The sequence below is a fragment of the Haliaeetus albicilla genome, chromosome 13 (genome assembly GCF_947461875.1).
Source record: "Haliaeetus albicilla chromosome 13, bHalAlb1.1, whole genome shotgun sequence".
NCBI classification, from domain to species: domain Eukaryota; kingdom Metazoa; phylum Chordata; class Aves; order Accipitriformes; family Accipitridae; genus Haliaeetus; species Haliaeetus albicilla.
In genome coordinates this window covers 32991963-33018640 of record NC_091495.1, presented here as the reverse complement: position 1 = coordinate 33018640, position 26678 = coordinate 32991963, and the positions used below count along the sequence as shown (strand labels likewise).

At 41.3% G+C, this 26678-nt stretch overlaps 2 protein-coding genes across 6 annotated transcripts in view; one reads left to right on the top strand and one right to left on the bottom strand.

Annotated features, from left to right (window-relative positions):
• Positions 1–17: 17 nt before the first annotated feature.
• NTPCR (nucleoside-triphosphatase, cancer-related) lies at positions 18–26656 on the top strand. Of its 4 annotated transcripts, XR_011327541.1 has the most exons (6): positions 18–263; positions 2765–2927; positions 4009–4105; positions 6896–7105; positions 9959–10127; positions 11894–13125. XR_011327541.1 is itself a non-coding variant. In XM_069800744.1 (5 exons), the coding sequence occupies exons 1-5, from the start codon at positions 230–232 to the stop codon at positions 22705–22707; spliced, it is 549 nt and encodes a 182-aa protein (XP_069656845.1). In that variant the 5' UTR covers positions 20–229; the 3' UTR covers positions 22708–26656. The 4 variants fall into 4 exon arrangements, 3 of the variants coding, with proteins under 3 accessions (XP_069656845.1, XP_069656846.1, XP_069656844.1); XM_069800744.1 differs by lacking the exons at positions 9959–10127; positions 11894–13125 and adding an exon at positions 22663–26656 and having other exon boundaries at positions 20–263; XM_069800745.1 differs by lacking the exons at positions 9959–10127; positions 11894–13125 and adding an exon at positions 7466–8150 and having other exon boundaries at positions 20–263.
• PCNX2 (pecanex 2) overlaps positions 18330–26678 on the bottom strand; it is a 158099-nt gene continuing 149750 nt past the window's right edge. Inside the window, exons 32-33 of one of the 2 annotated variants that reach the window (XM_069800741.1) lie at positions 22029–22477; positions 18330–19960 (exon numbers count right to left, since the gene is read on the bottom strand). In XM_069800741.1, coding sequence (XP_069656842.1) covers positions 19799–19960; positions 22029–22477 — 611 coding nt within the window. In that variant the 3' untranslated portion in view covers positions 18330–19798. The remainder of the gene's footprint in view (positions 19961–22028; positions 22478–26678) is intronic. The other variant, XM_069800740.1, reaches the window with a different exon arrangement.

The following is a 26678-nucleotide window of genomic DNA, read 5'->3' as shown; positions in this document are numbered from 1 at the left end:
GGCAGGACCGGGGGGGCGGGCGCCGTCCGGGCGGGCGGCGGCGGCGGCTGAGCTCCGTCCCGCGTTACCGCGGCCGCCCGCGAAGCACGGCCCCCGCTCAGCGCTTCCCCGCAGGCAGAAGGCGAAGGGCAGGGGCGGAGCGAAGGGGCGGTGCAGCGCGGCGATCCCGCCAGCCGGGCCGCGTCGGGTGGGGGAGAGGGAGGAGCGCGGGCTGCCGCTCCCCTCCGCCATGTCCAAGCACGTTTTTCTCACAGGACCCCCAGGTAACGGCGGCAGGAGGAGCCCGGGGAGCGGGGCGAGGGGAGGCGGCGCGGCCGCTGGGGCCCGGCCCGGCCTAGTCAGCCGCCCTTGCGCGGGGCTGTGAAGCGCTTAGAGCCGGGGGAAGGCAGCCGTGGCGGGTCCCAGCACCGGCCCGGGTGTGTGGTGGAGCCCCGGGAGCGCCTCCTGCTCCAGCCGGGCCCGGCAGCGGCCTGCGAGGTAACCCCGGCTGCCGGCCTGTGCGCCTGTAGCTGCTCCCCTCCCCGGGTGTCGCCTGTGGAGGTCAGGGCTGTTGCATTCACTAATTTCTTCCTAATGAAACTCCATTTTAGCTCTCTCCAGTCCCATGTCGTATACATTTCCAGATGCTACTGCTTTGTCCCTGGCTCCTGCTCTGCAGCTCAGTGCTGAGAGGAAAAAAAACTCCAAAACAACACCCTGGACAACTAATCCTGCTTCGGTTAAACTGCAGCCATTAATAATCTCTGAGCGTTCATCTCTTCTGTAATTTAATCATGATTTAGCGCTTCCAACCTCAGTAATGCTCAGTTACAAGGTAATAATTGGTATCCTAGATGGGCAGGCCTTGACTGAAGCGGTGGAGTATTTTATCATGGTAGGAGAGTCTGATTATTGTGGAGGTAGAACGGGATATACTATGAGGGTTGAACTACAAGGTTGATAAAGAAAGCAGTTACTGTGATTGCAAAGCTTTCTTTTGTGGTCTGGAAGTAAAGCAGTGGGCCTAGTTCTCCTTTTTGTGCACCTTTTGCAGATGCCCATCTTGTCTGGATTTAATTTAAAATGCTACTGCTAGTCTGAGCTTCTGTCTTTCCATCCACTCAAATAAAGGCAGCCTTCCAGGAGACACGGAGGTTAGGCCTGCTTAGGCCTTGTCTCTGTTCATTTAACTGAAATTGAATGTACTTTTTTGATTAGCTAAATGTATAACTTTAAGCTTTTTTTAAACTTAGTTTGGATCGTTTTAGCTTTCTTTGGCAATTTACTGAATGAAGATAACCAAATTAGAGATAGCAAATCTGCTTAGCCAAATTAGTATAAATTCGTTTATAGAGACAAGGCCTCAGAAAGATGGTAGATACTGATGGTGCCACGTTTGTCATTTTATTGTCGTTCAAATGCCAGGAATCCCTTTGGCTTCAATTTTGGAAAGTTTGCTTAATAGTTTGACTAAGTGCCCTTGAAACCACAGAATATTTTGCTGTCGATATTGACTGTTAAGAAAGTAGTTCCTAAATCTGCTTAAAATCTAAGGGAGGAATTTGGTATGCGCATGTTGAAATGATTTCTGCCAGCATCTTTAGGCACCTCACATTTGGTCTATATTCATTGTCTTCAGGAATTTGAAGATTTATTCTGCAGGATGTTTTCCATCTCCTGATTATTTTTTTTTTACAGCAGTGATTAAAAATGAAGTGATAACACTAAATTTTGTGAGGGATGATAAAGTTGAGTTTAGAGGCAGATTATCAAGGGGGGTACTTGTACAACGGCAAAGGAGAAGAAATAGTTCCATTGTGGGAACTGAGAGGATGTCTGGAACATGGCCAGCGTTCACATCGTAGAAGGTACATCACACTGTGCTAGGAGACATCAGGTGGTGAGGGTTTTAAGGGTCTGTCTTAGGGTAGGAAAATGGATTATAGGACCACAAGATAATTCATGTGAGAAGGGACTTCAGGAGGTGTAAAGGAGGGTCAGCTATGAGGCCAGACCAGGTTGCTGAAGGCTTTATCCAGTCAAGTCTTGAAAACGTCAAAGGGTGTGAAGACTGCCTAGCCTCTCTCTGGGCAACCCGTTCAGGGTTTGATTGTCCTCACGATAAAAAAGCCTTTCCCTGCATCCAGTCAAAACCTCTCTTGCTTCAATTACCATAATAAGCATGTTTCTGTTGTTGGAAATACTTTTTGCCATGTAGGACCTGATATCTCAGGGGCACTGAGTGCTTCTGATTTCTAGGACATTAATAGAAGTAGTGTGTCCTTTGTGCCAGTTAGGCTCCTGGTAATAACAGTCAGCTTTGGCCTTATGATCTAAAAGGGGGATGAACTCAGCTCTGTTCTTAAGAAGTAGTGAATAGCAGTGGTAGAAGGGGAGATTCATCAGTCAGTCTTCCAGCTAGCTTGGATATCAGTTGTGTAACAGTATGGCTCTCATGTATTTACCTGCCCTGGGGCAAGCTTTGTGGCCTGCCTGCGCACTATCTAAACTAACAAGTTCAGTGGTAGCCTGGGATAGTTGTACCATTCTGTTGTGCCTTCACTGTAGACATACTTCTTAAAGGCTAGTAAAACATTACAGTGTCAGTACAGGATGAACTTTAAAAGGTGCTTCTATTCTTTCCTACTATTTAAGAAAACCAATGTACAAACTTAAGAAGTAATCAATGTTCCTGCTGAACTGAATCTTTACTGTGGTGTTTAAAAATGGAGTTTTAGTGCAGCAGATTAATCCTGTGTGCTTTTTATTTCTTCTTTATTTTTAGGGGTTGGAAAGACTACTTTGATCCAGAAAGTCACTCAAGCTCTAAAATCTTCAGGCATCTCCATTGATGGATTTTACACAGAGGAAGTTAGAGAAGGTGGCAGGAGAACAGGATTTGATGTTGTCACTTTGTCTGGAAAACGAGGACCTTTATCTAGAGTCAGGTACTGAGGTTTTAATAACTGTAAGTGGCTTACTGTTTTATGCCTCTGCTCCGGTTTGTTGGCATGTTAAATGCTCCACCAGAAGGTGATTTCCAGCACACAGACCACTCTCATGGTCAGGTTCTTTGTTCAGTTCTCGTGTTCTGGCTGATACCTGTATTGTGTATGTAGGCAGTGTCTCTCTTGCATAGCGAAATATTGAAAATGTGCTAGGGAAGGGTGTTTTCTCTTACTGCCTATTTTACATCAGACAGAGAGGAAGCACTGCTGAGCCTTTTATTGTGAGGCCAAGTCTATTTGGGATATGGTAGGTAGTTTATTGTAGGTAGGGAGGAAGATTTTTTGTTTCTACCAGCTAATTTATGGAGACAGGAGTGGAAAATAAAAGGGAAATTGCATATAACATTGTTTTCAAGAGCCACTGACTGGCCCACAAAACCCACATGTGAATTTTAAGAAAAAGAGGGTTTCAGAGCCCCACTGAGAGGGGGGGCCGTGAAGTGCAAAGGGGCTTGCAGTCTCTGACTTAGCTTTTCATGCTTTGTGCAAAATTTAGTCTAGGTCCAGGTGTGATATTAGCACGTCATTTGGACATAGTTGATCTGACTAAATAATTTGCATACTGCTAATAAAGGAGGTTCACCTAGGATAGTATGATGCAAGTGTGATTTTTCCAAGATCGTTCAAGTGTTTTGCAGCCCATACTGAGGTTTGGGCTACTGCTGTGATGCTGTCTGTAGTGTCACATTACCAAATTCAAAGATCTGAACTGCAGGCATGTGTTTTGATTTTGGTGTAAATACACCTGCTGGCTTTTAGATCCCATTGTCCTTCCATACACTGTTCAAATTTGACCTTACATAGTTGTGAAGGTAGCTCATGCTATATTTATTATCTGAAAGTATGCTATCTGCAATGTGACTTAATGGATGATTTACAGAGTTTCTTTCCTTTTCTTAGAAGTATTAAAGGGATTTGATGTACTAGGATAACTTCTCATAAATCCACTTGAAATGACTGCAGTGTGTTCTCACTAAACTCATTACTTAGAAGGAATTGTGTATCTCTTTTTCAAATTCAGTTCTGATTCTTCTACCTCAAGACGTGAATATCGGGTCGGACAGTATGTTGTAGACGTTGTTTCATTCGAGCAGTTGGTTCTACCTATGCTGAGAAATGTAAGTATTCTATGAAAGCTGCTGAAAAATCGATACTTTATGATAATCATTGTTATAGGAAGGCCATTCTAGAGCACTAGTTTTTGATATTAATAAATGGCCTGTTTCTTGGGTATTGCTGATTCTGATTGACTTCCTGATCAGGAAGCTGGAGGGGCAAATCTGGCTTGTTCTCTTGTGCTTATTGTGGCATTGGAGAGATTGCAGTCCCCTCTCATTCTTGATCTGACATTGTCTTGTGAGCAGGACCTCCTTGGACTGAGAGATAGCTGAAAGGAAGTTTCTTCCTATGCCACTGTCTTGCATATTGGAAAGCAAACAAAAATGTACGAGTGGCTTACCACGCAGAACTGGGTGGAGTCAGTGGGTCAAAGAAAAAGGCTTTTGCTGCTGCTCATCTTCTTTACAGCCTTTTTTTCCCTCTTGCTCTGATTTCCATCTTCTTCCAGTAGAAGCATTTGTTTCTTGAATCCAGTGGTTATTTTTGATTACCACTGTGTAAATACCTGCAGACTGGTAGGTTTTAACTGATAATAGCAGCCTAATAATTTGGGATTTAGCCTGCTGCACAAGGAGTGCTTTGACTGTGACAAGACTTTCCACACAGTCTTTTTCCTATCCTTCTCCTAACATTCTGTTACTGCCTTTTTCCTTCTCCTTGCTATCTCTCACTCCAACCTTTCCCCTCTCCAAAATTGAACAAGAACAGATCTGATTTTGGCAATAACATATCGCAAACAGTGTGCAGCAGCTGCTGAACTGTACTACTGAAAAAATCCTATTGTGATTTTTCTACACTGCCAAAGCTCATGGGGCCAAGGAAGAAGGGACTTCTTAATGAACTTCAAAAGAACAAAAAACCAAAGAGGTGCAAGGAGCAAAAATGAAATTGAGGATCTGATTCTTGCTTTTGTCAAGGAATATTAAAGTCTGAGAGTAGGGAAGCAAAGATGTTGGGGACAAGGGAGAAAGGAAATATGAATAAAGTGGGGAAATTTTTATATGTTTAATTCACTGTAACTTGATTACTATGTTAGTAAATAGAAGGATAGTTTAATAAAAAAGACTTAATTAAGCCAGCGCTATACTTGGAATCCTTTTACTGCTGCATTAATGTGAAGTCCAGGAGAGATCTTGCTAGAAGGGTGTTAGCAGTGTTGAATTTTCCTGGTTGTTATATAGCTTTCTGCAAGTACAAGAGAGTGAAGAGAAGAAGAAAAGGGGCCAGGAGGGTTGGACAGTGCATGACCCTGTTCTCATTGGAAGCGCTGTTAATCAGTTTTGTGGGAATCTGGTCATGCATGTAGGTGGCACAAAATGGGAGAGGAGGTGAGTGAGGAAGATCACAGAACTGAAACAAGAAGAGACAAATGGAGAATGAGGGTAGGAGAGCCACAGATATGGTCTGGTTTGATCAGAGAGCAGCATGGAGTGGGCATGTGCCCATGTAGTCTTGAGGACAGCTTCAGTTCTTAAAGCTTGGATCTCATTCACTCCAGTGAGAACAGGGGTAGATCATACAATGGATCGTCTCTCTGGTTCTGGAAACTTTACCAGGCAGGACTGAGGATTTTTCTTTCAAATTAAAATGCTCTGTTTCTCAATGTGTGACCTAGTGACTAGTATTGGCTTTTTAGCTCACTGATCTATGAAAGGATTTTAGATAAAACAGCTACTCAGCAGGGACTTAGCTTGAAAAGATATTAGGATGCATGTTATACAGTTCTTCCACTTTCCCAGAAGCAAATACTCTGCCTTCACAAGGGAAAACATTTCATTTTTTTTTTCCTTTGTTTTTAGGTTCTGTATAATATGGCTGGTATTGGTATATATCCATGGATCTACAGTGATGTTTTGACTTGAGTTTATTTCCTCCTCACTTCTATAAATAATGGAGTACAGTTCTCAGTTGCTTTTACCAAGAGAAGGGAGGCAGTGCACTTCATTTTCTATTGAATAGTTCCTCCATTTTCCAAGTTGCCTTTCCCAAAGTGGCAGTCACCCATGTTCTCTCCTAGACTTCCCTGCTGCTCACACCAGTCTGCAGCACGTTACTGTTTGGCACAGTATTCATTTCATGAAAAAAGCAAACAAGCCCCAAATGTGGTTAATCTTTAGTATGGCGCCTATTGTGTGTTCCAGAGGGATGCCTAGGACTACAGAATAAGCTATATCTCAACAAAGAAATGGAAGGTGACTGTTCTGATGTGAGAGGGGCTTGGAAATGGCTTGGTTGTTATTCACATAGCTTTGAAGAAAACTAGTTGTTCTGAGAGAAATGCTAGTTTTGACCGTCCTTTGACCCAGCCACAAGAGGATAAACTTCCAAATCTAGATTTAACACGAGTCTATTTTTTTAATACTTGTGTTGTGTGGATATTAATGTATTCTAAATGCATAATTTGTTGGGAAGAGTGATGTTTTGAAAAATTGGTGTCCCTCAGATCGATTGAGAGCTGCTAGTAGGCAAAGTGCAGTTCTTAATTGTCAAATAGGTCATATGGGACCATTATAAGAATTCTGCTTTTAAGAAAAACTAATATTATAGGTGTTTCCTATTCTAGTTGGTATTTGTGCTGTACATATATTTTCATCTTTCCAAAAATCTGTCCTGAAATAGAAATGATGGATTTATAAGTCTGTCAGTTACCAGCAGCAGCTCTGACTTCCACTTTCCCCAGTATTACAATTGTATTGATTTCTTTTGGAGGTATTTATTTTATTAGCATAGCAATTATTTCTGTTGCTTGTCCTGTGTTGTTTACAGTCTCTTGATGCACTTTTCCACAGGTAAACCATGGCAGTGATGCAGAGAAAAAAATCTGTGTCATAGATGAGATCGGTAAAATGGAACTCTTCAGCCAGCCTTTTATTCAAGCTGTTCGTCAAACACTGACTGGCTCGGGGACCGTGGTGCTTGGAACTATTCCAATACCTAAGGGGAAGCCACTGGATCTTGTTGAAGAAATAAGAAGTAGGAAAGATGTTAAAGTGTTCAATGTGAGTAATATTTAATATCCTTAAAGAGCCTTCTGTTCTAGGTTGATGGTTTGTATTTGGCTCTGTTTAAAATCTAATTGTTACTACCAATTGATAGCTGTGGGTAGCTTGTATAAAATAAGTTTTTTAGTTTCCATTTTATTCTTAATGGGCAGGTGTTCACCTTATTAAAAAAAAAAATCACATTTGGCACTTACTGTAGCAGTCTCACACAGCTGGCTTTGCTTGTGAGGGGCTGTAGAAGTAATGATATAGTTGTTTTAAAAGGTTTTCTTGCTGTAGTATTATTGCCATATAAGTATTCATTACTCCTAAGAGTTAAATCTTTTAAAGTACAGTGAGATTTTTTTTTTTTTCCAGACTGGCTTCCAGAAGTATTACCACTAATCATACTCAATAAAAAAAATTAAAAAAAGGCAGCAGTGGAGTTTGCAGAAATGATTTCTAGAAGAAAGACACTTGTAAATGGAGTGTACTTTCTCTGGAGTCACTGAACCAATTTTGGAAATGATTATGTTATTTTTACAGACATAATTTTCAGAATATTAGGGCCTCAAAGTGCATTTCTGAGCAGTTACAGGGAGGTTCTCAAAAACTTACCACAACAAAACATAGCCCATTCACAGGAATACATGTGTGAGGTTTCCTTAACATCTGTAAGTGTCCTGGATGCTTCACAAAAACAAGCTAAATGCAACCCCACCTCCTTTGATTTATTTTTCTGCTCAGTGCATACTATTTGTAGTAGAGAATAAAGCTGTGTATCTCTGTAAATTATAAATTCAGTAAGTGGGATTTACACATCAGCTTACTAACAGGGGTAATATGCTGTAGAGCAGTATACTGTTGCAGCCTATTCTTTATCAGATGCACCTCACAGTGAGAATGATTACTTTGTTTTCATGTAAGTGAATGAGGAAGGAAAAAACACTATCTCAACAACTTCATACTGAATGATCTTAATTACTGCAGAGAAAGCAAAGCCTCCATCTTCTTTTTTCCTCTGCAAAGTGAGATTAATAAAACTGCAGTGCTCAGAAAAGTTCCTCAGCTTTCTTTTAGTTGGTGGTCCCATCATCATCTTCAATTTCTGTTTTTTTAAATTAAATGCCTGTTTAATTAAGTGCTAAAGCAATCCTAGGAGCAAAGATGAGAGAAGATTCCTTTCCTCACATAAGAATTCAACTCCTACCATTCCTGTCAGAGATAAAACCCCAGGTTTCCCACTGACAAGCTGATGTGTGTGTTGTCAGGCTACTGAACAGGGATGCATGTGAATGTGAATTTTATATGACTTGCTTTACAGTGGTAGGACTGGGAAAGAGGGAATGGGGAATGCCTCACTGAAGGTAACAGTCATTCGGTGCTTAGGCTGCAGTCCTGGCAAGGCAATAGTGTGTGTTTGGTCCTCTCAAGGGAGGAAACGGAGTGCTAGAAAACAGCATTTGGCTTTTCAAGGAAGCGTTTGAGGCTTCTGCTGCTTCTTTTTATCAGGTAATGTTCTGAGGGCATGTGCCACTCAGCCCCTGCTTGTTAGCTATATCAGTCTGCTGATACATCTTTCCCTCAAATACTGACTACAGCCAGCAAAGGTCTTCCTGTAAATTTCAATGGAGCAATGTTTTCTCTAGCTTAAAAAAAACTTTACTAAAAAAATGAGCCATCCTGTTTACGCTGCTGAGATTAGGATGTGCAGGTTTCTTTTGTTTAAATAGTTCTCTGGTGAATCCGTTAGCCAAAAGCATGAGTGTGAAATGTGTGACAGACTGCAATAGTTCCCAGGTGGCAGAGACCTACTATGCTAATCTTATGCAGGGGAGCATCTGTCTCGCTTGCTCCAGTGACACACTACATGCTCTTTCCCAGCTAGTTAAAACATGTCCATGAGCAGGAGCAGAAACTGTCCGTGGGGAGTCAGAGGTGTTACTAGCTGAAGTAAATACTGGATCACCAGCTATGTGATCTCACCAGCTTCTTCAAGGGCTGTGGCATGGGGAGAACCTGGAGTGCCCAAATAGCTCACGGTCAGTAATTTCTTACTAACTTTTATGGTGCCTGGAAGTGTGCAGAAGTAGGAGGCTACCCTTCAAAAAAGTTCTACCTGCGTTGTCACTTAATGTGGAGTTAGGCTGCATTCAGGTAACTCAGTAGAGTTTTCTCATCCTTCTCTCAGTGTCACAAGAACAGTCCTGATGTTTGATGCTAAGAGCATAGAGACAGATGTTTGGGGTTTTACAGTCCCTTCTGTCTTGCAAGCCTATTCAGTTGGTGTGAATGGGCCCAGATGCCCTAAAGGCAGTTGAGGATTTGGTCCCAAATGTTTAATTTAGTATGTTTAGAGCACTTAATGATAGGAGCTCTGATATTTAACACATTTCTTTCCATTGTTGCTCAATTCCATTTTGCTGAGAACGAAACTTTCCAGTGAAACTACAGAGGGTCTTTTTGCACTGCCTGGGTCTGTGTAGTTTTGCAGACACGGTGTCATAAATAGGATCAGATTATCCTTAGTAGCTGGCACATACTCATTTTCTCCCATTTTCCCATCTATTAAATTTGCTTCCATGAAACCCATTAGTGAAGTTTGGTTGCATATGCCTTTTAAGAAAGAAAATAAATAGTTAAATGCATCAGAAGAAGAAAAGGCTCCATTTGAACAGACTGTACAAGAGGGGTTTCCTTGACAGTACTTCAGCAGTTAGGGGAAGAAAGCTTTTGTCCTCTACTATTGCCTGCTTAGAGTCTAGATGGTAGTTTCCTCCAAATTACCTAAGTGCTTAGTATAAGCAGCATCTACTGTTAGTTATTTTAAATTCCCTGTCTAAAAATCTGTGCATCTGTTTGAACATTCAGTACAGATACTGGGAGATTTGTTCTTTCTGGGAAAGCTGCCTGCACAGAAAGTCTCGAGATCTTAAGAAGAGACTTATATCTATCAAGCAGCCTTTGTAAAACAGTTGTGAAAGTTTCCCAGCACTTGGCATTTTCTTGCTGCTGCTCTCACTGGACTTCTGGCATGTAGGTATGGAAAAGGGATAGATAAAATGTACTATTGTTTTTGTTGGCTGTGAGACAGTGGGAAGGGCTATTAAATGTTCAGAAGGTCCTTTGAAAGTCAGGATATCAGGACACTTGCTGTGAGATTTAGTTTGGCTGATCTATGCTCTGATGCTCTGTGCCTTGTTTACCTTAGGGTCTCTCAATAGCCTTACTGAAGAGCAGTTCCATTCTTTGTTGTCTTGCTCTCTTTGTTATTGTGGGGTTTTCTGTTTATTTTATAATATGCTTGGAATGATACTCAATAAAACCAGCAGCATTTTCAGGCAGATCTTCCCTTTCATTCCCTTCTTTTTTTTTTTTCTTTTTTTTTTAATGTCACTTTTTCTTCTTCCCATGTTGATCTGCTCTCTTGAATTCAAGCGGTGTAGGTAAGACCACCATCTCTAGGCTTTACACTGTTGGTCCCCAGCATTTGGATGGGATGTCTGTGACTAAATAGCAGTAGGCTCCTAGGGCCAAATTCTTCAGGTAGGACTGTCATCTATTTAAAAATTATAATAATAATAATAATAATACTTTCTCCTGTTTGGTATTGACTGTAGTGCTGGAAGGGACACAAGCCCTTGTGCTCAGATCTTAAACGCAGCTACAGGGAATGCCGTGAAGCCTTGCTGGTAGAGAGTTTTATGCCATGCATAGTGTGGTGTCTCTCCTTCCTCGTCAAACAGCATTTCCCAAACTTTGTTAAAAATATGAACGCCCTTAATTTTTTTTGGCTCATCTGTCTTTGTCTGATTTCTTCCTTCCCTCTCTGCAGGGATCTGAACAGTGCGGAAAATTTCTTAGGCTTTTTAAAATGAGGCTTTTGCTGACACTTCACAATTGCTTTTTAACTCTTTCACCACCCCAGCTATCTCCACAGATTTGGTGGAGTTAGTAATGCATGACACTGTGGGTCAGTGGGCTCTGTCTCAGGACCAGGTCTATCAAGAAGGAGTAATTTACACACACACACACTCCCCACCCCCCTCCAGCTCTGTGTTCTGTCATTGCTGCACCTGGGACCTGAGCTTACCAGCAAGTGCTAGCATTTGCTTGGCAGTTAACAGTAATCTGCATGTGCTGCAATGCAGATGGGGCCAGCAAAAGACAGGAAACTGAACTATATGGATTTTTCACATGTACTGGTCTTAAAGCCCAACATTTCCATGGACTGGTCAACCAAAGGCATACCTCAGTGTGCTACAAAAGCCCCCCAGCTTTCTCAAGTAGTCGTCTTTCTTTTTCAAGGTGTTTATGTCCTGTAATGCCAAGGTTTCACAGAACACAGAGTTGCGCTGCTAAGCCTGTTTTAATTTTTTTCATTGCAGATGTTTTTTACTAGATCTGTCATCCTAATAAATACAACTCTTTCAAGTACTGAAGGCATAAGAACTCTGCTTTATAGTAGGAAAATTATATTTGGTAATTGAAAAGGATTTCTAGTAATGACAAAAGTAGATGCTGGTTCTTCGAGTGATTCTTGGTAGTTATTCAAGCCCTGAATAATACTGCAAAATACCATGGGTAATTAAATCAAAAAGATGACTGAATATTCAATTACATATGCAGGTTTGTGGGTTTAGCTTATTGTGTTCTCAGTAGCAGAAGAAAGCAGGTGTTTGACACTCCACATTCCTCCACTGAGAAAGAAATGCATTTGAATTTCTGCTTTGTTTGTTTTTGAAGTAAACACTGGTACAGAGGTTATTCATCAAATCACATCAGTTTTAATTTCTCTTTCTCTAGGTTAGTAAGGAAAACAGAAACAGCATTTTGCAAGACATCTTGGCAGCTGTAGAATCCTGCAGAAAATGAAGACCTTCTTGCCTGTAAACACTAAAGCTTTTATTTTAACAAAACATTACAACATTTTGTGTGTTTTAGAGTCTGTCCTTCCTGCCGTTGGAGGCTTTACTGGAGCCTTCAGGGTAAGCAAGGTAAAGCTGGTAATACTCTAAAATGTGGCAATGAGATAGCAGTTTCTTGTTTATTCAGTTCACAAGCTGATCCACTCAAAATAATTGAACAGATGTGTAGTTAACATCCAGTTCTAATCTGGGTATTTGGAAGTTAGGTGGTCTGACTCTGATCCTAGTTACACCATGTAAAAAAAATTAACTGTCAAATCTGTTTGAGATCTTCATCTTTCAGAGTGTAGTGTGGACTGTTCTGCCTAGAGAGCAATTTAGTATCTGGAACTGGTGTAAGAGAACAGAACCCTGCCCAAAATATATGTGTGCTCTGCCTGATTTATGTAGAAATATCTTTGCTGTTGGTGACCCAGCTTAGGTGTGTCCAAGTGTGTTTCAGCATGGGTGCTGATAATTCATGAGGTAGAAGGAGCAAGCAGATGCTCTCCCCTTAAGCCCAGACACCGCTCTCTCCAGTTGCAGTATAAGAAGGGTTAACTAGAATTTCAAGGATATTTCCTGTAGTCCCAAGTGACTTTTACAGAATGCCACTTCAGGAGGAAAAATAACCAAGTCTACCCTCTCCTAAGTGGCCCAGACAGTAGTTGATAAGAGGGCTGCATTTTGGGTTTATTTTAATGTTTCTGATGGCAATCCTGCCTCGCAGCCCCTTGAAGATTTATATATATAATTTTTTTTTAAGTCCATGAAATTCAGTCAAATCTTGACTTGTATTTTGCATGCAGAATTTATTAAGTCAGGATTGACTTAATACTGCATTTGTCTGCCTGGGTTTTACAATCTCTTATGTTTATTGATGCTTTTTGTTTGGTTGGCTTTTTTTTCCTTATTCAATTCTGTACATGCTTAATGGTTAATGGTGAAATAAGAAGTGTTTGAGAGTATTACACAATATGTTTCCCTATGAGGTGTGCAAATGTGTTCAGGAAAAGTGCTACCACTTAATCAGTTTTGCATGTTGTGAAAACAGAATTCCCTCTCAGGTGCACGCTTGTTCATTGTATGATTTATAGTCATCTCTGGCTGTAAAAAGTTGTTAAGAATTCAGTTGTTTCTTAACTTTTTTTCTGTTCTGTTCAGCAACTGTTAAAATGAGCAAACTGTTTCAAGGCACTTTCAAATATAATTTTAATTATTTATTTCTGTAAAAGTGACACCCAAAGTTGTCACGGTCTGGATGGGGACAGGCATTTTTGCAGGTGCCCTCAAAACAGCTGGGAGCATGGAGGGAACGTTCTTTCTCCTTCCTGTATTCAGAACGAGGGTCTGGTACAAACATTGCCCCTCCACAGGTGGTAGGAGGTACATGCCATGGCCTTGTTCCCCAACTGCCCTGTTACACTATCATTCTGCCTAAATCCGTTTGGATGGTAGTATCGTCTTCATCATATTTAGGAAAAAAGAGAATTCCTCTTAGGGTCCCACTCCTTTGAGAATGTACAGCTCCTGGCTGCTTTTTGCAAAATGAGGCTGTGCCCTGAAGGTATCACTAATCCCTTAATTACTTCAGGCATCTTACTTAGACAAGATGCCTTGTTAGAGGTGAAGGACTTGGGACCAAAGTAATCTTTTTCAGGGCTATGTGCCATAGACTTTCAAACAGAAACTTCTCTGCACTTTAGTGTTGGATGTCCTACTGTTCCAATGTTAAGTCTCTTAACCTGTAAAATACGCTGCAAAATAATAGTTCTTTCAAAGATTAAATAATTACCTAAAGTCTAGAAAGGTTTTAGAGGGACTGCAGTTGAGTCTTAAATGAGGACCGACCTTTAAAGCTAAATAAAATGGAGATATTTGACACTTCTCTGGAGATGCTGGGTGGGGGAGTTCCTTCAGGAGTGATGGCAGAGTTCAGTTTTCCAAATTCCAGTTCAGCCAGTATTGTTGGGAGTTCATCACTTAAAGAGGTATTTGTTCCTCATAAACATTGCCCTGCATATAGTGCCATGATGCCTACAGTAGTCTCATGATTTAATACACTGGAAAAAAAGGAAGAAGAATCATAACAACAAGTTTGGGGAACTTTTGACCGGTGTGCTTATAGTAGTTTTAGGCCATTGTCTCATGGTGCAAGGAAGACCTTTTGTAGTGAGGGTAGTTAGTCACTGGAAAAACCTCCAAAATGGAGGTGGATTTTTCCTTCACTGGAACTGTGAGTGAAGTATTGGCCCTTTTAAATCAAAGGGTGTTTTTGCTACTGACAGCAGTGGCTCTTGCTTTCTGCTACCTATCTCAAGATTGCTGCGAGTATTTAATTTGTTGTTGTTCTTTTTTTAAGCCTACCTTCTCTCTGAGCTAGAGTGCTTTTCAAGAGAAATAAAGAGAAATTTTGTGGCCTGTGTTCAGCAGGAGATCGTAGATGACCTTAACAGTCACGTCTGGCCTTTAAATCTGAGACAGTCCTGAAAAAATGATTCACCTGTTTCAAATATACATTGAGTGAGTGAGAAAGTAATATTTCCAACTGAATTTAGTTTTTATGACACACTGTGTTTACTTTAGAGGTAAAAATTTATTGTCTGGTCTTGCACTAGTAAAATACTTGGAAGGCCTTGAGAGTACTGTAACAACAAACAGAGCATTCACAATTCCCCTGATGGGCTGATTTTACTAATAGCACACATTTGGTGAAAATAACCTCTGATGTGCCAGCAAGATTCCAGATGACAATATTAGTGCACCTGCAGGTTTTAATTGGTGCAAAAAAGGGGAGAATATGAGGTACCAATTACTCTCTCGAAGCCTGAGAATCAAGGACGTTTTTGGCAAGGAGGCTTGTAATTCCAACATAAAATTGCGCACAGCATGGAATAAACAGGGCCTGCATTATTTATCATGCATTAGACAATTTTTGACTTGTAAAACTCTTGAGAAGGCTGAATGAGAGAGGTGAATCTTTAACACTGGACCTACTGCAAAGTTAATTGTAAGTAGTATGTCTGTGTTGCAGATTTAAGCATGTACAAGCACTAGTGAAACATTGTAATTAAATACCAGCTCCCAATTCAAGGAGTAATCTAAATGTGGCAATAATTGGGTGGTTAAAAAATATGCATTGATGAGAAGATGATTATTACATGGTGGAGAATTTCACTGGTAATTCTAATCTTCTAAAGTGAGCTGCACAAAATTCAGCTAATTGTTAACTTAAATTCCCCAGCAAGAGAAGAGCAGTCAGTTGGTGGGTTGGAGCCAAATGCAGATGACATTTCTTGCTTTATTCTAATAAATAGCTTTTTTAAAAAGCTGTGAATGACAGCCCAGAGACTCCTAAGAACTTAATAGCTTCAGAATGTCATTCATAGATACTGAGATGAGAGTATCTGGCCATCTTGTTGAGGGAAGAAGACTCACACTGGTAAGTCCTTTTTGTTAACATTTGTCTCAAATGCAATGAATGCCAAGATTTTCTGTCTTCTGGGAATGAGGTGAGACTTTTCAATGAGAACTCCAGTTCCTCACATAGAAGTTTGTATGACACTTCAAAATGGAGGGAACAGCAGGACCTCCAGCATTTGTATTGTTTGATGAACGGAAATGAACTTTGCATGTTGCGCCCATCGCTGTTTCCTGCTTGCTTGCTGTGGTAGGAAACAGCTGGGCTGAAGGCAGGCTAGGGGCTTGCCAGCGTACCTGGTGGATGCGAGTAGTTCAGCAGCCTGCACTTGGCTTTAGTAATATGTTACTAAAAGTCCTTTTACCAGATCTTCGTGCCATGTTTCACCCTTAGGAGTGTAGCACCTGGCTTTTACTGTATGATGTAAACAGGAGCCTATTAGTGAAAGGAAAGTTTAGGAAGAACAAAATGGGAGGGGCGTAGGTATCCCACATTTAATGCAAGGGCTGAAGTACTCTGTGTGTGCTTGTTTTACCATATACTCGTTATCCTCCATCCTGTAGCCTGCTATACTGTATGTGTTCCTCTCTGGCTGTGAGGGCCCCACTGAGCCAGGGTGGATAAAATCACTCCCTATGTTTCTTTTCAGCAATGGTCATGTTATCTGGGGTTAAGCTGGGGGGAGGCAGGTAGGGCCTCCATCTCTTTGTCCCTTCTGACATTCCTGTGAAGGAACTGCATGCACCAAATGCTCTTGTGGATTGAGTGCCTGATTTCCTCAAAGGATGCATTCAGCTTGCTAGCAAGATGGGAGCGTCACTGCTTTCAGGTTGTAGAAACAAGAAGGTTATGGGCTGGCTGAACGAGCATCCGGCAGGCTTCTGCCTTCAGCCCCTGCTGAGTAAGTGGCCTCTGCAGCTCTGGAAAAATTCAAGCACAGCACCTGAATCTTCAAAACTGACACAGAATGGAACTGCATATAAAAGGTACTTATGTGTTGGTGGTGGCCATCCTTCCTGCATCACAGTTCTGGTAAGAGATCAGACAGGTAAGGCAGGCAAACCGTTCAGCCTGAGCAACTTCAGGGCCAAGCTTCAACAATAGCATTAAGCATTGTGAAACCTATTATCAGTGCTGCAGCTGACTTAAAAGCAGTGAAAGTTGCCTTTGCTTTTCATTCAGAGCCCAAAACTGCCCAACAAGTGGGGTTCCTGAGGTGTCACAGGTACCTCCATCTTGCAACTCTGAAGTACTCCCTTGTGTGTGAGCTTTAGTATTAAGCTGCTTAGGTCTTTCAGGAATGAGAAATACGGCTTAAAGCCTTTGTGTATCTATAGACACTGGTGCTGAGAATAGCATTCCTACGGACGCAGGTGACTTTTTGTACGACGCAGAGCTGTTCTGAGCAGCTTACTGTTGAAATTAGGCCTGTTGGATTAGGTACCTATTTGTTAGCTTTGTGTGCATCAGAGCCTTAAATGCATCTTCTGTCATGTACAGAGTAATTGGGTCTATCTCTACCTCATGCAAACATGGGGGGGAGGTCCAAGATGCATTTAATGAATACAGCCTCATACCTAGTTCTAGGTTTTATTTCTCACCACCATGTCTGACTATTCTGTAGGATTGGCCCATATTTAAAAACACTGCATATAGCAGTAGTCTTATTAATAACAGCAGACTCTCTCCAAAATTATGGAGAAATGTAATGTGGGAGAGTTTGTGCTGTCATCTTGGATTTATTTTTTTGTCTTTGTTACTGTTGTTAATGGTGACTCTTGGTTTTTTTTTTCAACCCACTATGCTACAGTAACAACTTTAAGGCAAAATAAAAATTCCGTCATACATGGCTACCAAAATATTTGGATCTTACCTTGACTCCTGCTCTGCCCTGCTTGCACGCTGTGCCTCAACAAAGGAGTTAGGATGTGCCTTTTCTGGCAACCGCTCTGTGCAGGAGGAGGCTGGGCTTCATGGCACACTACTGTCCCCAAGGAGTTATGCTCCAGGGGCTGGTGGCTTGAACTAAGTCAGGAACTGTGAGGCAGCTGCATTGTCTTAGAGTGAAGTACCAGCAGCCATGGAGATGTTAGTGTCTCTTTCTTACAGAAGATGTGGTGCTGGAGGAAGGTGGTGGTGCTGGGCCTCAGTCTGCACTAAGCAGATAAAACAGCTTGCTGCTGGAAGGATTTTTCCACCTGTTCCCTGATCTGGTTTAGTATGCTTGAGTTGGATACATAGAATAATTTAGGTCGATTGGGCCTACTGGAGTGACATATTTTTGATGGAAATTAATTCAAACCGAAGTTAAAGATGTGAAAACTGGAGGCCTAAGTGAGGCTAACTGAACATGGGAAGGTTTTTAGTGCTTTCCACAGCTGCCTGTTTGCCCTGCCTCCATGCAAGGCAGGGTTTAGGAAAAGAAAGCAGTGATGGTTTATCTTAGTAGACTTTCATGCAAAGGCTCCCAACCCAAGGCAGAAATGGGGCTGGTGGCTCTTAAGAGCCCTCCAACTGACCTGTATAACCTCCATCCTTCATTTGTAATGAAGCATTTCATGAGCAGGGTGGTAGGAGGAGAGGCATGATCTTCCAGAAATGGTCAGAAGGGAGCAGCTGAATTCAATTTCCTCTTCTGCATCACACCTGGATGCTGGAGGGGACATAGTAGGGCCTAAACTGCACTGATGACCATGTGTCTCAGGGCTGTACATGAATACTCTGCTTTTGCCCTTGCAAACATGAGCAGAATTTTGCCTAGGTTGTGCTGAGCTTTATAAATAATCAATTCATCAAGATCTGAAGTGAAAGAAAAACAATAGATTTCTCAATTCCATAATTCCATAGGCAGAAAGCAAGCGAAAATAATTCAAAATAAAAAAGAAAAACCCAAAAACTGCTGCCACACAAAACATACTTGGATCATTTTATTTTCACTAGGTGTTACTTAGTTCAACTACTTATAATATTGTGTGGCACAGTAGGAAGCTCAGAATGCAACTGTGTATCTCCTAACAGTAATGAGACTTAGCTACAGCATCTCTTGTTAAATCTTTCTTGTTAATTGGGACAAGAAAGCCTGGCTGCACATCATTGTGTTGAGAATTAGAAACAATCTATGGTAGTTACAGTAAAGAGGAACAGCAAGACACTGATAGCTGCAATTTTTTTAATTAAAAAAAAAGAATGAGGAGAACAGGCGTGTGTGTGTTTAGACGCTATAGTAGAGGAAGGATTTGTTGTAGCCTTTTGGCTTCCAAAGTAGTCATGCATTCCTGTAAATCAGTGTTTCTCAAACTTTGTGAAAGCGTGGCCTCCCTTTTTGCATCATCTGTCTTTATGCAACTATTAAATTGGCAGCAGCTCAGTTTCTTTGGGGGAGGGAAATCAGAATGCTCTGTAATTATTGGCTACTAGTGTTTATGGACACTGAGCTGTGTCAAAGGCATTTAGCTGTTCCCCTCCTAATACAAAGACTTCCAGACTATAATTCCAGCCTGCTTTGCACTTTCCTGTCCTTGAGGAGGATTCCTCTGGGCCCTTTTGCAACTCCTAAGGGGGCTGTTGCCTGGTATTTGAGAAACACTGCTGTAAACCAAACAGGAGCATGAGATAATACCTAGGAGCAGCTGGTTTTGCAAAGCTGCTTTCTTTGCAAATAAGGTGCATCATATGCTTTGAAGGCTTTCCATGCGTTGGATACTTTCTTTTCTCGCACTTGACTTTTGTTAATCTGTGTAGCATGGCTCCTTCACACAATATTTCAATATGGCTGCATGCAGTATATCAATCTGTGATGCTATGTTGCTATTCAGAATTACCACCTGCATAACATGTTAAACAAAAAGTAAGGAGATTTGCTGTTGGAAAAAAATAATCAGATTTAGCTCTAATGTTGCAGTACGTGTTGTACTATCCTTTTATGTATTCATTGCTTCTGTTCAAAGTTGCCTTTTGCTATATGTTATACATCAAACGCCAATTAGTTTGCATGCAATCAGCAGTTTAGTTATGGCAGGAAAGAGATGTCTTGTGTGCTTTTCACTGAGTTGTATTAATATTTCCCACTGTATTCATTCGTGATTCCAACCGTTCTGGGGAAGGAACGTTAAACAGGTTGTTTTCATTGTTCTACGATTTACAAGAACCTGAGATGAAGTGGCACGGTGTGTTTTTTAGGACACATTCCAACCCTACCTATGCCAAGGCCTTTAGCTGAAGAACATCTGCCCCATAGTATTCTTGTGTAGAAGTTAAAAAAATAAACATTTGGAGTTTTGCTTGTTACATTTGAAAGAATCTAAACCCACGTGCAGGTCCCTGACCTAACTCTGTCTTTATTTAATTCTAAGAAGTGCGTGGCCCTTGTGCTAGGAGTACTCCTTACTGCTCCTCAGACAGGCTTTGCTGAGAAGCGGTGTCTTCCAGGGCCATATCTTCTTGGCTGGCCCTCCGGCACTCCAGAAATATGGCGTGGGCCAGACCTGCCTCCCGCTGTGGTCTGGGTTCTGTGGCATCGGTTGCTTCGCAGGTCTCGGTGAGTTGCTGGAAAGAAGGAAAGAAAGAAAGAAAAAGTCAACTAGTTCAGGAAATTTCTAAGTAACACTTCAGCTATTTTTTGAAGTGGCAGGTAAAAAAAAGTTAAAAATCGATTTAGGAACATCATTCTGTGAAACTGCATGGGATTCTTAACATGCATTATTCACAAGGGACTTCTGAAGAGGTACTTGTCACTCTTTCTGTAACGCATAAATTTGGAAAGAAAAGCAGACCAGGAGCTAGAGGTTTAGTACCACAGATGTACATGTATAGAGAGCTGTAAAATCATTTGGATTGAAAAGGACTTCTGGAGGTCATCCAGTCCAAACCTCTGCTCCAAGCAGGGCTGACTGCTAAGAAGTTAAATTGGGTTGCTCTGGGGCTTGCTTTATACACCAAATTTTAACTCCAACTTACAAAGAAACCTTTTCATCAAAACTGGAATGCAATTATCGGTCTGAAAATGTTATGCGCAGCGTCACCCCATTGTAAGAAGTCCATTAGTATAAAAGCTTTCCAGAACTGTGCTGTGTTAACGTTTAAATAAAACACTTCCTCCTTACCACTTTCAATCAGATAGGCATCTGGACTCTGAGCAGTTATTTTGGCCAGGACTCGCCTCATCTAAATTTAACCATATAGTCTTAATGTATCATCTAGGCTGTCAATGGTTGGCAGAGAGATACGAGTGTCCCAGGGGAAGATTTCTTCCTGAGAGCTGTACAGATGAAGTGGATCGTCCTCTCCACTGAACACAGAGGCCACACCAACAATCTACTGAGACTTCATGCCCAAATTTTAGATGGCTTAAAGTTAGACAAGGTGAATCCTACCATTAGTACTCAGTATTGCAGACTGGCTGAGTTCCTGTGAATTAAGCTATAAACTCTTGAGAGTTGGAATTCTGCCTTGTCATTTGATATGTTCAGCTGTAAATGTAGAAATATTATTAATGCTCATTAGAGTAATAAAGCAGGATTGGACCCAGATGAGTAATGTTCCATCAACTCCTGTTGAAGTTCATGGCAAAACTCCAGGGAACTATACCAGCCAAGGTATTTTTTGGGTTGAGAGCAAAATACACACAGGCTAAGAAGCTTTTTTCACTTGAGGTTTGGAGAATTCTTTGAAAATTAGGGAAGTTATACACAGTTCAGAATGATAGTAGCAGAAAAGTGTTTTGGACTTTCCCTACCCACAGTCTTCCCCTGTTGCCAATTTGGTTTCCATTTTGATAGGCCAAATGTGAAAGTCTGTCTTAATTATGTTGTCACTCAACCTCTAGTTGCAGTTGCCCTTTATCTCTAGTCCATCTTCTCATGTTACTGCTCTGTAGTGCTGAAGTAAAAGTTTCAAAATTCAGGAAAGCAACTGATGGCAACCCAAGTTAAATAAATATACGTAAGTAGACAATAAAACAACAACACTAGTATGTGCATTGAATTTTCCAGGAAAGATGGGAATAGAACTGGGAAGAGGGCTGGAAGTTCTTTGTGTGTACTGTTTTGCTGTTAGAAAATGCTGAATCACAGGGCATGCAGGTTTCCTTTGGGAAATACTTCCTTTGACTAACCCTTTCAGCAACAAGGTTTTCAGGTCCTGGATTGAATTTCTGGTCAGAGAGTGGGACAGAACAAGTGTACTGTTCAGTGGGGACCATTCCTCTGTACAAATAATTAAGTCCAGCCTAAGCAAGCAAGGAAGGAGCTATTTAGTCTGCTTTTGATGGTACTCATCACCTGGGCTGCAGAAAATGGAGACTTAAGTCCCTGGTCTGAGTGAAAGGAAGAGGGTCTTTGGCCCAGTTTGTAATTTCATGTGCATGCTTAACAGCCAGCCTGTCAACTACTTACAAATACATTACTCTCATATAGACACTAACATTAGTCTCATTTTCATTGTGATGCAGCACAATCCAAAACAAATACCAAAATCCTGACCTTGTTTTGGAAAAGACTGTTTTCTGACCAGTGAGAAGGAAGAAACCAAACAGTGGTGAGGACAGTTCAAGAACCTGATAGGACAGCAGTGCAGTAGCTCATGCTTCATACTGCTGTTTTGGCTTCAGCCTTACCCGAGTTGCTTGGCTTGCTGCTCTAGCAGATGGACCCATGGCAATATTCATACTGCTGGATGACTGGGTGTCACTGGTGTTACCTCCATCTGCAGCGGAGAGCCCAGAAATCACCAAAGCACTTGAAAAACTTCTCTTGCCGAACAGCAGGCTGAGAGTTGAGCTGGTGGAAGAGGCCAGACTGGACCTGAGCATTGCCGCAGCTCGGTCCTGCACAGTCAGCTGGCCAGCAACAGGAACAGCAGGGGACTGGGAAAACACAGATGTTGCCGAGTTGTGGAATGACAGCTGACTACTAGAAAGCCTTTGGGCAATTTCATGGGCAGATGTAGATGTTTGGATGAAAGGCTGGCGGCTTTCTACAATTGGTCCGGAGTGACTTGAAGCAGGGGGCCTTTGGTTTAAAGCAGTGTGTGCCTGGACGGACTGACTCCTGGGTTTTCTCCTGCCTTTAAAGAAAAGATTAATATATTTAATAAGTGGCATCCTGATGAACTCCATGCTATTGACGGTGTCCCATGTGTACATATTACTATTGGCATATTACTACTGGTTTTATCAGCATAAGAATCCCAAGAATAACAGAAATAACAAATGGCTAAACCTATGAACCTTGCTGTGTTTTCCATTACAGGGGTTCTGGCTTTTGGTCAGAATAGCTCCAGTGGTTCTGCACTGAGTCAAAAGAGAGGAAAATGAGAAGACACCCCAAGGAAAGTACTCTAATCACAGGCTCACCCCTATTCTGCCACATACATTTTAACCTGCCCAGTGAATGACTGAGCACAGTGTTGCTGTAACTCCACTCCCCTTTGACAACCACACTAAAGTAGGGGATGTTGAATATCTACATTAAATGGCTTGGTACAACTAAATGCAAAAATAAAACAAAAAAACTGTGAGTTAAAACAATGACACATTAAAATGAATTATTCTTGCGTACAGGGAAAGAGAATTTGAGAATTCAAACAAGTGATTCAAACCACACTACAGCATTCACCACAAGACAGTTTTAAAGACTGTTAAACTATATCTGAGTTCCAAGAGTGATATTTGCAGTATATCACAGACTGAAAAGATGTGAACACCTCTAGTTAGGATAAGCTATTGGAGGTCTGAATGACACACACAAAAGGCTCTTGCCCTGTTTGTGAAGCATCTCGATGCGGCCACTGCTGGATACAGAGAGTAAATGAGCTAAGCTATTCTGACATGCCTAGACAACTTCTATCTTCCTTTACATATACACCTCCATTTTTAACATTCATATCAACACCTTATGTCATTCAAACAAGTAAGTTCTGTATTTCTTATGCTTGCATATTTAAATAGGCATAGAATGAAAAATAAATCAACTTACTGGCCAGTGAACCTACCAGATACTGCTTGCACCCAGGCACTCTGCAAATGGATGCAGCAGGCTGGCACGCGCCACAGGCCCTGAAAGAGTTTACTGTTTCTGCAGACAGGCTATAACCCAGGCTTACGCAGCAAATACCCAGCCACACAAGTGCCTGCTTGACTTTTTTGCTTTCCAGGAAACTCCAAACATTAGCACAAGCTGGCATTTTTAGTTTCCTAGCTATAGCTGTGGGGTAGAGAGGGGATGCCAGAAAATCTGTTGAGAGCCATCAACACAGAAACAAGTTTTGCTGGCAGGCTTTTCCAGGTTGTTGGTAATTTTTTTTTGCTTTGTTTTTTACCCAATACCCAAACTATGGGAGGGAGGGAGCACTGAAACTCCTCCAGATACTGAAATTTTGCGGGCATGAAGGAATATAAATCTCACACTATCTTCTAGAAACATGACTGCTGAATTCATGAGGGTTCAGGTAATGCAGAATTTCATATCCAAACTATTTATATTACATAGCTGAAACACTGTTTTATACCACAGACCTGCTTTCCAGAGGCTGGTATCATTAGCCCCATTTTTCAGATGCTGAAGCAAAGAGAATTTAGGTAACTTGGCACAGAGTCGGATGGCAGAGCTGGGCCAAAACCTAACTGGAGCTCTTTAGCTGGACTAAAACCTAGTTGGTTTGGCAAGCACTGGACACTTTCGCACCCCACTTACAATGTATCTTTAGTTCTACTTTTATACTCCAAACAATAAAAAAATAATTTTCCTAAGATGGCATGCAAAACAGCATTCTCTGTAATAAGAGCCCCAAGATCTCTGCTTGAGAGCGAAGGGACGGATGCATGTGGCTCCTGCGTGCCACGTTGCCGGCGTCCTTCAGGCGTGATCGATGGGGAGGGTGCACGCTGCGATGGGGTCAGGCCTGGCTGCCGCACTGGCAGCCGTGCACACGTCTGGCCTCCGCAGAGACTCAGGTTCTTCAGACTCCGGGGTTTTGTTTAAGTGCTTTGGTTTCTACATCTGATGGTTATTTTAATATGTTACTCTTTTTAAATAAAAAGAACGGACTGGAATTAAGAACAGAGGGGCTGTGGTGTGTTAGTTTGTGCAGGGGCTAACGTGGCCAAACATCTGTTTGTAATTTAAACTGCCAAGCTGACCCCTGTCCAAAAGTATTCTATATTCATCCCAAATGCAGTGGTTAAGAGCATTGGACAGGAGACCACCCGCGTCTACACATAAATAACTCTGTCCTTGAAAACACTTAAGAAACAAAGGCCGTTCTATAAACTGCGTCGTGAAATAAGGACACTTTGGGGGAGAACCCCACACATTTCCAATGCTCCCGATTTTGGTCACACTTTTGTATAGGGCTTTCATTGCATTTTGCAGACTCAGTGGCACCATGCTGCAAAATGAAATATGAAATATGAAAACATTCAATGCATTTGATTCATAGATTATGAGTCTAGAAGGGATTGCTGTGATCATCTAGTCAGCTGTGCTATATAGCATGGGCCATAGAACTTCCTGGAATTAATTCCTGTATGGTATTACTAATTACTATGATTACTTTTAAGAAATGCATCCAATATCTCCAGTCATGGAGAATCTATCTTAACCCTTAGTCACTTGTTACACTGTTTATTTACTCTCACTGTTAAAAATGTGCACTTGATTTCAAATCTGAATTTGTTTAGCTTTGTTATATCCAAGTCTGCTCGGATCAACTGTCTTTGGTCACCTTTTGTTGCCCAGGTAAGTACTTACAGACTATGATCAAAGCATCTTGTACATTATAAATTGTTTGAAAGCTCTTAATCTTTCACTACAGGATGTATTTCCCAGATCGTTGATCATCTTTTGGCTCTTCTCTGAACTCCTTCCAAATTAAAAACGTTCTTTAATTAGTGCACTAGGACTGTGAGTGGTAGGCCAACAGTGTCCTGAACCAACGTCAGAGTGACAGACATGCATTACCCAGGTCACCCTATTCATTCTGCTTTTTTAACAACAGGCGTAGCATAAGTTCTTTCCCAGTCCTCTGGTATTGCCCTCAGTGCCCCGATACTTACTGAAGATCAAACAGAGCTTGCTTTTCAACCAGCTCTCTTAAAAACCTTGAATAACAGTCATTTGGATTCGCTCAATTAAAGATATAGCTTTGATAGCCACTCTTTCATGTTCTTTGTAGCTGTTAGGATGGAAGGAACTACTTCATGATCGGATCACAGAAATAGATCATTTCAATTTTTCCCAATACAAACCAGACATTTCTTTTCTCATTTCTACATTATTGGCAACTCTGCCTTTCTATATAGTGATGGATCAAGACCACGGTTAGGATTTCTTTTGCTTCTAATACTCTTTAAAATTAAATAGCCACAAACCCACTTTCATCTTTTTGTCCCTAATGGTGCTAGCCAGAAACTTCTCCTTGTTTCCTTCTCTTTCTCTTATCAGCAGTCTCTCAGCACTGAATACTGATTTGCATTTGCTATTTTCCACTTCCTTGCATTTGTTGTGCATTTCTTCATTTTACCTCAAAGCCAGGTTGCTTTTCTTAACTAAGTGTGACCTTCTCTCTTGATTGTGGTTTTCTGGGCACCCAATATGTTCTTTTAAACAACTCACAATTAACTTTCATTGTTGTATGGCATGCTCAGGATCATTATTTTACAATTAAGTTTGCCATTCTGATTACTGCAGTGTCAAGTTATGAGTATGCACATGGGGATTCCTCTAATGCTAGACTCAATTAAAATTAGCTGTTATTTTATTCTTACAACATGATTTATATTCAGGGCAAGATTTTCTCCAGTCCTGTCCATTATATTTAATGATAGGTCAAAATGATCTAATGGGAAACAAACAACTATCATACCCCTCTAGTTCTCTGCTGTAATTTATACAGTAATACCACAACTCGTTGAAAGGTTGAGTTAATTGGCTTTACATTACAAGTCCTGATCCCACAGTGATAGGTCTCACAGCGACCCACTGCCAAACTTAATGTATATTTCCAATGTGAAGGCCAGTAGTTCTACCTTGTGAATATGTCTGAAGTACTTTTGAATCCATAATTTAATCTGAGAAGGGCTCAGCTGTTAGTTGACAGCTGCCAAATGACTGGCAGCATTTAATTTTCTCCTGGTAACTGCTGTATAGACGCAAGAAGTTATTTCCTATTTGTTTGTTCTCCACATGCGCTGATGAACAGCCAAACCAGTTCTTCAAATAAATTGTCATGGTCCTTCCAAGATAATTAAGATTTTTGCATACTTTCA